Consider the following 12,856-nt stretch of genomic DNA (forward strand, 5'->3'; position numbering starts at 1 on the left):
CAGACAAGGCTCCCCACATACAGAATGACTTACTTATAATGCATACCTTAGCTATTAACCTGAAGCCCAAATTTTCCTTTTGTCCTGCCTCCAAATAACTGCTCCAGCACTACCTCTGCTGAAATCCATCCTCATCTCTGAAAAGCTTTCACATTGTTTTCGGTGGGTTTTGTGGGTTTTTTCCGCCACCTGCCAGAAAAAATGTACTACAGGCAGAGATACTGACCCATTTCCCCCTACTTGTCACAATGGGCCACTGGCCAGACTGGGCCTCTGGCCAGCTCCAGCTGTGATTTCAACACCTAGAGCAACATTTCCTATGAAAGCTAAAAAGGCTGTGACAACCCATGGTGTGCAGTAAAAGTTTTGCTGAGCTCACACAAAGAAAGAATTAAAATATGACTGCCGTTCAGTGAGTCTCCTAATCCCAAAAAGAGATTTCTACTGAATTACAAGGTATGAATTTCACTGATTTAAAACACACCTTGTCTGGTATAAGATGTCAAAACAGGTTCATCCAAAACCCCCATGTTTTATTATTACATGGTTCAAAAAATTTAAATAAAAGCTGTAACAAACAATCCTCAAGCCTTTATAAATAAAACTAAGAATTTCCTTTCGTTAGGGAGTGGTAGCATGTGGCCTCCCGATGCCGCGGGATTTCATTTCCGTCCCTACCAGCAAGTCCACGAAGCGCCGAGCCACGGCTGCGGGGACGGCCCCCCTGGGCGCCTCCTCCGCTCCGGTCACACGCGTCCCGCGTCCCGCCCCACGCTCGGCACCGAACCCCCTGCAACACACCCCCGCCCCGCCCCGCCCCGCCCCGCCCCGCCCCGCCCCGCCCCCTCCGCACCGATCCCGCCCTCTCGCCGCCACCGCCCGCCGCGCAGCCGGGGCCATCCCACGCCGCGGGCCCCGCGGAAGCCCCGCCCCGCGGAAGCCCCGCCCCGCGGAAGCCCCGCCCCGCCGCTCCGGGCAGGGCGCTGTGCAGCGCTCAGCACAAACACACCGGCTGCGTTTTGTATCTAAAATCTTTATTAGAACAATCCCCAAGAGCTGTAAAACAGTGAAGTAACAACAAAATTAAATATTAAACACTTTAGTTATCAAAGATATTTAAACAATACGTTCCTATTTCTGCATAGCAGAAGCAAACAGGTTTTAGAGCTCCAACTGTCGTGCTCATGTTAATTTGGTTTTGGCAAGATAATAATATAACCTTAATAATCACATTAATGAAACAGTGACCTCCCTTCTATTTATTAGACCTTAAAGAGCCTTTTTTGTGATTTTACAATTCCTTATTTGGGACAAATACCTGTGGACTTTTTGTAGCATAGAGTAACAGACTATTTTAGTAGCACTAGTGTTACTTAAACATGAAGAAACAGTTACATTTCTAATTCGATTATAGTGCAGTACAAATTATGTATTACCTCAAAAATCGCCTGTATCAAAAGTTAAAAATTTTATTATAGTTTATAAAACACTTCCAGAATAATAAATTATCAGTCTTGAATAGAGAAGGAACTTTATGCTTATGAACACGCAAACAGATGTATTACAGTAATATACCATGTATTTGCTAGCTTTTTTCCTTTTGTTCTAAGTAGCAAGAGCCCAGTTCTCCCCACAGTTACACAAGTACAATATGTATGATCATTGTAACCGAAAGCAGAATAGGCCCTATTCAGAAGTTCACTATACCATAAATTAAAGTTATAAAAAAAAATCTACAACTAAAATGGAACAGTCTTGCATTGTTTTTATTTAATTATTTGCAACACCACAATTGTCATGTGTTTTCTCCCAGACCACACAGTCCACTTTCATGATCTGACAACAGCAATGGGGAAATTGTGTGTGCTACATCATACAGTTCAAATACGTATTTTCTACAATTCATTTTATATCAGTTAATTTGAAATAAAGAGAGTATTGTTTTTCCTATCTAGCCTTTTTCTGTTTTGTAGTCTACATGGTGTGGATAAACTTCAAAATATAAGCCAGGTAAAATAATAGCCAGTAAGGCACTTTGTCAGAGAGGACACAGCTGTCCACGCTGAGCAACTGGTCAAAGGGAGACATTCTACGTTACTGAAAACAGTCAGGCTACTCTTCATGATCGCTTCACTGACAACCCATTTGTAGAAGAATACTTACTGACTGTTTCAGAATCAGCTTGACATTGCATCCACCAAAATCTTTTTCCTGCTCTACAGCAGAACATGAAACAGTAAAATATTTCATACTTTTAAATACTAATCTTTAAAAGACTATTCAGCATCCTTCTGACACCCAAGAATCAGCTGCTGAACACTACTTGGGAAAAAAAAAAAACAAAAACACAAAACCCCTTCAGCATAAGAAACAATCCCGTCTTTCTTGCTTGTTTTCTTTCTGGGGTCACTTTTTTCTTTTTTTCCCCCCCCTTTTTTTTTTTTTTCCTGTACAAAATTTGAAGGCTTGACATCAAAACTTTGGTATAAAACGTGTAAATGAAAGCCATCCATTAATATGTTGTAGGGAGACACAATGAATCTAACCAGAACTAAAGCAAACATGATTGCATGGATATGATACCGGGTGTTCTCTACTGTCTCTTGGTTTCTACTTTCTGCTTGTCCAAGATCTCCAAAAGATCTCCTGTCTGTTCACAGAACAGTGCCTTTCTGGAGAGCCACCGTGCCTTTCCACAGCTTCTCCCCAGAGCGGCGGTGCCCAGCTGAGGGCCAGGCAGGACCACGACCTGCAAGCCCTTTGCCAGCGACGGGACGATGGGCCCCGCTGGGTCTGCAGCCCTGACATCTCCTCCCCCGCGCCGTAAGCACGGACCGACCACCAGCCTCCTGCCACTTCTGCCACGGGGCTGGCCTGTGCCTCACGGACTGCGTGGGCATTTGTCACCGACTCCCGAGGGCTCGGGAGCAAAGCACGTATGACATATTTTACCCTGTTACAGATAGCCACACGTTCCACTTTCTGAAGTGAAGAATGGAATTTTAAATTTTATTCTAAATCAAGCAACAAAGCAAATGTCCAAACCCATAAATGTCACTACTAGTATGTCCTCTGTGGTGTAAGTCTGCAGACTCTGGCCCACGAGATTAGTTAGGAACCATTACAATAAGTTAGTCTTAAAATTTTAAGTGATTCTTTCCCAAGTAAATACTTGCATTAATTTCTACTTAATTCATTAAATAGCAATTTATTTTTAAAAAGCCAATTTTAATATTAAATCATTATGATTTATTTATTCAATTTATTGATTACAAAATCTACATGGTATTGCTTTGTATTTTCACAGTTCTCATAATTATATCATTAAGAAAATGGCTTTTAAATTTTCTTCTCAGAAATGATGATCACTTACATTCTAAATAATTTCACAAAATAGTGAGTGGAGCAAATTTATACATATATATTTTTTTTTACTGTATATAAATAATAATACGATTTAAAACTTTCACTTTTAGAAATTCCTTTAGTAAATGCATAGGTTTTTTACAAAAGTCTTCTAATCAAATAACTGTATACTATTTCTATTATGTTTTACTCCTAGTAAACTCTATGGTTACATTCATATGATAAAAAAAGCACGCTGTATTCAGAAATACACTTTTTCAGTTGAGCTCCCAGTAAGACACTCAAGTCCAGTAGAAATATAGATTACTTAATGCAGTTTCTTTAGCTGCAAACTAATCACATAGTAGTATTTAAAAAAAAAAAAAAAAAAAAGCATTAGCACATGGACTGTAATCAGACCAGCAGCTTTTTTAATCACAGAATGGTGACACATACCCCTAACAGTTACTGACTTAATTCTCGGAAGAGATTAGAATAATTGGTGGGGTGGGGTGTGTTGTATATTCAATGCCATGCATATAATGAGAAAGGAATGATGATGATGATGATGAAAAACTTCATCAGTCAAGAGTTTGATTTTTTCCAAAGGTAGGTTTCTCAGCCCTTTCTGAAAGTCAGGTTTACTGTAGGGTATCTTGAGGCGTTATCAAAAACCGAAGGTGTCCACAACCAGTTGTTACGTTTGAAACTGCACGCCTTTATTTTTACATTCTTTGAGTCCTAAACTGAACCACTCATTTCTGCTCCAGGGGAAAGGGCTACAGTGCCTACTGGATCACAGAGAATGCATACGTGCATTCTGTCACTTGCACCTCAGTTCACAGGATTTCAAGACCCTACTATGCCCATGACTAAAAGCAGGTGGGTGGTAATCACTCCTGCATCACCATGATAACCCCAGACTTGTTGCATGAAGGACAGTATTTCTGCCTTTGTAGTGACTACAATCATTACAGACTGAAGCCATGAGTTAGAGAGCAAAATCACTTTGGGATATGTATCATCAGTAAATTTTCCCCAGAAACTTGCATTCAAATCATCTGGAAAAGAATTTGCCTTTATCTTTGTGACGCCAATGGCGTCCTGGGGCTAGAAAAGTACTTCCAGGCACTGAACTCCTGTAACAGATCTGGCAGAGGCATGGCACATGCCACTCCTGGAAAGCAGACAGTAATGGAATACTTTATGCAGTATGGTGGAATCCATGAAAACTAGGCGCAGGCCTCAGTACAGTTGGGTCCCTGGGCATCCACGAGACTAATAAAACCTTTTCAGCTCAGCTCATGGCAGTAACAGACTTAATAAGTACTCCAGTGTACAACTTCTTCCATGAGCTGAGCTGTTACTAACCTCAGTGACAGTTCTACTAATGGGAGGGTCATAAAACCGAACAGAATGTTAACGTGCTTTCTACAAATAGATTTTGTACTAATGGCCAAGCAAATTTAATAATCAAAAAGATAACTAAATCTTTTGGAGCATCTTTCAGTAGCTAAATATCTCATCCTGTATTATGAGAAGACTTGAGTTCAATGTCTTAATACCTTACTGTGTGAGCAATTGAGAGCTTGGAGACCCCCAGAAAGAGCACACCCAGCCCTTAGCACCCACACAGTCACTGCAATGTCTCATTAAGAAGCCCTTCTGAGCCAGGCAGGGGCAATGGAATTCCTTGTGCACACATATGGCCAAGACTTTCTTCAAAGGAAAGAACGACTGCATTTGGTTTTCCTTTCAGTGAAACTCAACTTCCTTATAATTGTGTAGAACACAGAGACTTTTTAGAGATTGGGGGATATTAACACAAGTGTATCTCTTAGACATCGGCTAAAAATCATACATTCACCATCTTGTACCAGATGAAACCTCATTTGTGTGAACCACAAATCACTTCAAGTGCAGTGGGACCTTCTCTCAGTTAGATCATCTTTTAAGCACAACTCACAGAAAGCTTCACTTTAAGCAGTATCAACCACAGTCTTCTCTGACTACCTTCTTTGGGACCTGCAGGGTACCATAATTTCTTAAAAGACGCAGTTGTGGATGTGATTAAAATATCACTACATTTTTCAGTGTAGGGAATCAATAATGCATGGATAATCACAGTTTAAATAGCTGTGAACCAGCTTGTACAAAAAAATACAATCATAGCACCATATTTACAAACTTAGTACCATCTCCTGGTTAACTAGAGTCTTGAACTATCTTTTTATGGCTAATTAGGTCATATGTTAGTGCTTTCAAAAAATTGCCTGAATTTCTTTTACAAATATACACCTATAAAAAGAAACATTATCAAAACTGCTGTCATATAAGGCAGCAACTTGTGTTACAAAAGTTATTAAAACATCATTATAGACTTAAAAAAGCTTCAAATTTACATTTTCCTTTTCATAGGCACTCTATAAACTAAAACGTGGCCTTGTTTTCACAGCTGTTAGTTTAAGCATTTAACTAGTTAAATGTTACAAATCTTGCTCATTTTTTTAGATATAAGCAAAAGGAAAAAAGAATCACCCATTAACCAGAAGCATCATTTACAGTTTTTACTTTTGCCTACTTTATACACGTTTTGCTTAAAAGTGACACTGTTTTGATGTTGAGGTTTAGTGTATGTTATCCCACTGCCTTCTTAGGGCTTAGTTCCTTCTTCCCTAGAATTCGGTGAAGGCTAGCTGACATGAAGTAGGGTTTTGCTGTAGATCCATCATTTCTTTCCAGGTCTTCACCTGAATTTACACAGCAAAAGCAGCCCAAAGAGCAAACAGCAGTACAACCACACACACATGCACATGCACACGCACACACACACAGAATTGAAAAAAGGAGAGAGCAAAAGACCCGACATTAAAAAAAATCTCAGTTAAGGCAATTTAGCAGTATTGTTAAGTTCATGAAGGACACTATAAAATTTCTATTTTCTCAATCCAGAAGAGGTTTTACACAAAGCAGAGACACAAATATCTAGCCATTTTTAAATGACAGCAATATATCTTTTTTTATTCTCCAGTTCTTTGGTTTGCCAATATAGGTGTAAATTTTCAGAAATACTCATGCCTCCACCAAAGCCTGGCATTTTGGCTACTTCTTGCTAGAAAATTTGTCCCAAAGACAGCTATGGATTTAAGCACATTTTAGAACTGGGCCCTTTTTCACTGCTTAAGATAAAGTTCTGAAAACCTGATGCCACAAGTGCACAATATTCTATATGATCTCCTACTGTCCATTACTGAAGGAAGCACGGGAAGCAAAACAGAATAAGAGTTTAAAATAGTGAGGCAGATGTATTACTTTTTTTTCCTACAGAAGGTCATGACTAATCACTGGTCTGGGTTCAGCTCAGTGTTTAGGCCATGCAATAGTCACAGACCAGTGAACAATTTCACACTGATGGGCAATTTGAAGGGAGTGTGCAGTGAAGCACAATCATTGCAATTGCAACCCTGCAGAGGCAGACAGGTGTATCTGCAAAGCCAAAAAGAGAGCACGAGTTGCAAGGTATGGCCAAAGAGGTTAGAGGAAACAAATCATATAGCTCCATGGCAGTATATAACATATGTCTTTGGAATAAATTAAAATCTGTTAATTTTTGAGTGCACCAACCAACTTTCTAAATTTTATTAGTTTGATCATCTTCCATTTCATTCTAAATAATAGTATTCATTTATTTATTTATGGTTTAGCTTATTTCTTGGAGTGTTACTAGTGCTGTGTCTGCCTGTGATCATGTTTGTTTGAAACCAAAGTCCATAACTCAAGATAAATAGGATGCAGCTCTCAGCTAGACATCAATTTTCACTTTTCTGACTGATTTTGTGGCTGTGATTCTTTGGCAATCCAGTATTTCCAGAATCACTGCTAACCTTAGTTCCTAGGGAAGCAGGGTTAAGAAGGTGAGTGTTTAAAAGGAAATAAAGAATTATGCTATTGTAAGAGGAGAGTCAGTATCACCATGCTGATCTTGCCTCGGTGATCCACTATGCATATGATAGATCAAGCCTATGGCTATTTCAGTATTCCCTTGGTATTATCAAATAATTCACCAACCGCAAGAACAATCACTGTCATGTAACTTCGACTTGGACCTACCAGAATGACTTTTATAGAAAAAATGTATCTTTATTTCTTGAATTCAGTAAATCTAGCAAATGGAATGTATTTTGTATTAAGTACATCCTCTTCTTACAATCATGTCCTAATCTGAGACCAACAGATTTCTTTTGTGATTTTAGTATTCTCTGACTAGACACACTGAACAGCAGTCCCTTTGAGAATGCCCACGATTGCTTGCCATTGGGGGGTCCAAAGGACAGATAGTGTTTCAGATGGTATTTCACACACATGTGATGGTAATTCAGCGTAATACTTTGTTCGGGGCTATTGAGTTGAAAACAAAGGACTACCTATGTATCAAAGAATAACTTTGTTATTAACAAGAGCTTTGAGTGCATCACTGCTGTACAGGGCTCTATACTAAGCACTCAGAAGCAATCTGAAAAACAAAAGCCAGATATTCCCAGGAGCCATATAGCTACCCTCCATTAGTTAAACTAATTACATTTGAATAATAAAGCACTTCTCCACTGAAGAATGCATCAAGGAGCCAGTCTGAAAAGCAGAAGCAGTTCATTTTTCACAGTCTGCTAGCATGTCACCAGAATTCTGTAAGAAACAGGTAAGGTAGTTTTGTACTCCTTTTCCCATGACTTGCAGGTATTAGTGAAAGAAAATGTAGTACTCACAAAAGCAGAGGAAAAGCGTGTCGACACACATTGCATAGACACTGAAGAACCCATGTGCAACTAGGTAGGAGCCAATAATGACCGTCTACAAAAAGAAAAAAAAACACAGTTAAACACCAAATTTAGTTTGACACCAATGTGGCAGGTGTTAACACAAATCAGAAGCCTAGTCTGCTAAGCAAATTTGAGAGGATTTAATGGCAACTCTGTAATTCTACCCAAGGTTACTACTGCTGTGGAAAGGGATCACAGGTTCAAGATGCTGTATCCTAACATGCAGTAGCCACTAGTTTTCCAGCTGCTAAATTGAAGCCATTTTAATCCCAAAGAGAACATATGCCAATAACATTATGAACTCCTTCAAGATTATTCTAAAGAATCACTCATCCTGGAGATGTTTCAGAGTCTAGTGGGGGCTATGAAAGGAGAAAGAGATGCCTCACAATTCCCTTGCATTAGAAGCCACCCTGTCATCGGTGCCTCACCATCAGCCTTTGCTGTCTGGAAAGTATGAGCAAGGCAGATGTGAAACCTAATTTTTCTGAAGGTGCCAAGTCACTGCAGTGTCACTTCTTCCCGAAGGATCCAGAGGACTAGAGTGTAGCAGATCAGTCTTCATTTCAGTGGATAGTGTGCCACTGAGAGGATGACAGCAGGAGCTGTTACCAGACCACGCCCTGAGTAGTCTGAGCACCTCACACTGCCCTCACTGTTCAGGAGATTAGGTGGTTGCCTTACCAACAGTGGTACCCAATAGTAATTTAACGTTGGTGCTTCATGTGCAAAGAATGGTATTCTCTGTGTGAAGAAAAAGAACGCAAGAACACCTGCAAGAAGCACAGAAGATTAGTGATTCCTATGCTAACTCTGATTTCCTAACACCTAAAGAATGGATGAGACAAAGCAGACAACTGATCCAAGGCTGGTTTAAATAAGAGTTTGTAAACAATAAATTCCTCAATACTAATTATCTGCTGGGTCTGTATTCTGACAGAAGAGATATGTAAATGAATCAGGTACCATAAAGATATTCATGGGCCCAGAAAGACTTTAATTAATTGCTTTGTTTCATCATTCTACTGGATTTAATAGCAAAATTAATAAAATTATAAACAAGACAATGACATGGAATAACAAAGACCACTGGGTGGATCTTTTCTAAAATAAAAAAAGGGTGAGAAAAATTCTGCTGCTTTAAATTTTATTGCTTGAGGAATTACTCAACTAATTCAGATTAAAAGGAGAAATGGCAGTGCGAGTGATAAGCATGACAATAAGTTTAGAACAGACTAATGCATCTATAACAGAAATTGCCCAAAGAATTTATTCTCAAAAAGGATGAAGATAAGAATTAATTTCAGTATTTCATGGCTTACATTTTAGACAATATGTTTCAAATAAAATTTGCTACCCCAGTTTGAAAGTCATTGTACAGTAATGATGAAGCATTGTAGATCTGTTCTTGGTATTAATATAAAACTTTTGATTAAAATATAATTCATTAGTAATCTTTTAAAGTATACAGAATACAAAATATGGTTATTTGTTAAATAATGTTTTGAAACTGCTGTGACAATTTAGAAAAACTGTAAAGGACTACTACCAGCATGAATATCTGAAAGTGCTTCATTTAAAAAAAAAAAAAATTCTATCACAGAAAAACATGAATAATGTATTTTGATATTGACTGATAAGTAAGAAAATCCTATAAGGATGTTAGAAATAGTCTATGATTTCTTTTACTATAGCTTATAGCTATAATGGGCTTGAACACAGGAAGGCTTCAGGCCCATCTCCTTCAGACCTACACCACCTCCTCTTGTGTGCATGCTTGTCTGCTACCAGGTGAATGTCATTTGCAATTTTGTTCAGTTCTTTTGACAGGAGAACCAATTGTGGCTGACTTATTTGATATGAATTTGGTTTGGTCCAGCTATGAAGCTTTGGCTGCAGAAGTCCTTGCACCAACAATGCATGCAAGAGCAGTAAAAGCAATTATGGAAAAGATGATGTCAACAACACAGGGGGTGTGGGGGTGAAAGGAGAAAAAAATAATAAAAACCCCCATTTTAGTTCCATCTAGCAAATCCTAGAAACACATGAAACAGCTTCCGAAATAGTTAGACTAATGAGAACTTCCAGCTGCTAACTAAGCATACAGTAATATGTCAGGCATACTTGTAAGTACGAGAAAATAGAACATACTGTTTGCAAAAAATGAATTATCTTACCTACACCACCAGCAACGAGAATTTTCCCCAGGAATAAAAGGAAGTCTGTAACTTTGTCCAGAACTGCAACTCTGTTCAGCAAAGAACACATGATACATAATCATCACAAGCCAGGCATTTATATTCTTTCTCCTTAAATCTATAGATATTTGACTAAACATGACGAAGAAGCTGTCTTCTGCTGGTTTCACAGGCTGACAATACAACAATGCAGAAATGCAACAGTGAGATGAACTTTGTTACAGCCTAGTCCCATGAGGCAAAAAAATCACTGAGCTTCTTGTTGAGTTAGGCCTTAATGCAGCAATACTGCTATAGCACTTGAAGACTGTTTATTGCTCTTGCTGGTTCTATCTGGATGCATTTCATGACCTCATAACATGCCAAATCTACTATTTTAAGATATCATGGTACAACACTGAAGGCAGGAGGCCTCAAAGCAGGAAGACAATCACAGACAAATGAATGATTGAAGGTAATTGACAGTAAATCTGCAGCCCTCATTGAAAGCAACAGCAGGGAGTTTCTGCTCAAAATCCTGCCAGCCTGTCTTATCAGAAACCGCAGGTAAATAATGGGATGGAAAATGAGCTTTCTATCATCAGCCCCTCAACAGCGTTGACGGGTATGGATATGGTAATATACAGAACTGACCACCATGAAAGATAAACATTAAGCAATATTAAAGAGCACAAATCATCATTAACCTGTCAGAATTCCAAATTAGCAAAATACACAAGATTAAAAAAAAAAAAAATCTCTGTTTGAAACAAAATTATATGCCTGGCTTTTAGGTATTGCTCTTACTGACTAAGAGCACAAAGGACAGGCAGTGAAGTGATGTTCTGTAAGGAAATGAAGGCAGCTTCTTTCTTATTGCACAGGTACTACTCGGTGTGGCCACTACTGTACCAATATTAACGCACGATAACAGTGTGAATGCACTCCATTCTCCCATCTCCAATCCTCTCCTTTCTTAAGCATCGCTTCCATTTTCCTCTTTCAGCTGTCCCCTTCATTCCTCTCCTCCTAGTCCTTCACTTAATAATTTAAACCACCTAAACAGCTTTACTGTGTCTCTTGCTTGGTAATTATTGTCTGCTATTGCATCAACATGGCCTGCTCCTAAGTTTTTTTCCCATTATTTTTTCATCTCACAGTAGTACAGGAAGAGCCAGGAGCAATGAAGAAAAGTACTGATGAGAACAGGGAGTTTGGCAGCAGTCTTGGCAGTGGGGAAAAGGGCCAGAGGAGTTCCCAGCACCAGGGGAGATCTCGTTATGTTAAAGATACTGGTTTTGAAAGCTAGGTACTCTCTCTTTACTGCCACTCTCTGACAGACTATAAACTTTCTGGATTACCTGAAGACTTGGGTCATTCTGCTTTCCTTTTGACAGACAGTGAGTGGACCAAAGCTCAAGAAACACACATATGGCAGGTGATGAGCACCCCATTCCTGTATATCCATAGATCTCTCAGGGACTCTATTCGTTCCTTGGAGGCACTATTACAATCTACTGGGTGCTTATGGATTTAAAAGAGCAGTCACCACAAAACTGTTAGATTATATCAACTTTGCATAGGTTACTGTGCTGGACAGCCTGATGTTTGTTACACATTGAGTGTCAGAAGTGAGGGCCATGTCTGAGGACAGAAGCAGCTTACAATAATATTTGGAGAAGACATGGGAGAGGAAAGAAGTTTGCCTTCAGAGTGCAATAGCAGGAAATCCTGACATTTCCAAGGACTAGGAGACGGCCCCTTACCTCACCACATTCCGCATGAGCAAAAAGAATGCTTCCTTTGCCGAGGTGCAGAAGTTTTTACCATATATGGCAATCTGCAAAATAACAGTAGCTGTTAAGTATTTTACATAATTAGGATACCTCCTTATATGCCAAAATCTTACTGCGTGTAATGCATAGTTCTCTCTAATATGTGGCTGTGAAACTCAAATGAACATAAAGCACTTCTCCCAGTCACCTGCAATCTCTCAAAGCTTCCCACCAGGTTGGGACAGAATATTACCCATCTTTCCCTCTGAAACACCTGATGATCCCATCCCTTGTGATCTTGCGGGCAGTGGACTCGGTACTTTGCCAAATAGGGCAAATAAGGTACCTGCTGAGGGATTCTTCTCACTTTGCTAGCTACCTGCACTAGATTTATAGTCAGTGGAAAGGAACAGGCACTTGTAGAGCAGAAGTGAGTTGACTCCTGTATGTATTTCCTTGGACCTGACGCTGCTCTTACTTAAGATAAAATCAGCAATACCAGTATCGAAGTCAGTGGATTTACATCTGTAGAAAGTAAAGCAGCTAAAGCTATTCAGGAACAAAACCATTTTGTCTTTCTGTAATAGTATACACAAGGGTAAGCTATACTAAAACAGCTCTTAGTTCAGTCAGTTTACCAACTGTAAACAAGATAGTAAAAAAGAATACTTCCTCTTCAAGGCGGCATTAATTCGAAACATCAATTGCATGAACATGGGTTATAATGGACCCATTACAGACA

At 39.3% G+C, this 12,856-nt stretch overlaps 1 protein-coding gene across 4 annotated transcripts in view; it reads right to left on the reverse strand.

Moving 5' to 3' along the window:
* Positions 1–1,598: 1,598 nt before the first annotated feature.
* The window catches only part of SLC44A5 (solute carrier family 44 member 5), a 104,252-nt gene continuing 92,994 nt past the window's right edge, over positions 1,599–12,856 (reverse strand). For all 4 annotated transcript variants that reach the window (XM_042803148.1, XM_042803132.1, XM_042803122.1 and 1 more), the window contains exons 18-22: positions 12,106–12,179; positions 10,340–10,410; positions 8,847–8,935; positions 8,109–8,193; positions 1,599–6,095 (exon numbers count right to left, since the gene is read on the reverse strand). In XM_042803148.1, coding sequence (XP_042659082.1) covers positions 5,983–6,095; positions 8,109–8,193; positions 8,847–8,935; positions 10,340–10,410; positions 12,106–12,179 — 432 coding nt within the window. In that variant the 3' untranslated portion in view covers positions 1,599–5,982. The remainder of the gene's footprint in view (positions 6,096–8,108; positions 8,194–8,846; positions 8,936–10,339; positions 10,411–12,105; positions 12,180–12,856) is intronic.

The sequence above is a fragment of the Tyto alba genome, unplaced genomic scaffold, assembly GCF_018691265.1.
Source record: "Tyto alba isolate M040663 unplaced genomic scaffold, T.alba_DEE_v4.0 Super-Scaffold_1000006, whole genome shotgun sequence".
Lineage (NCBI taxonomy): Eukaryota > Metazoa > Chordata > Aves > Strigiformes > Tytonidae > Tyto > Tyto alba.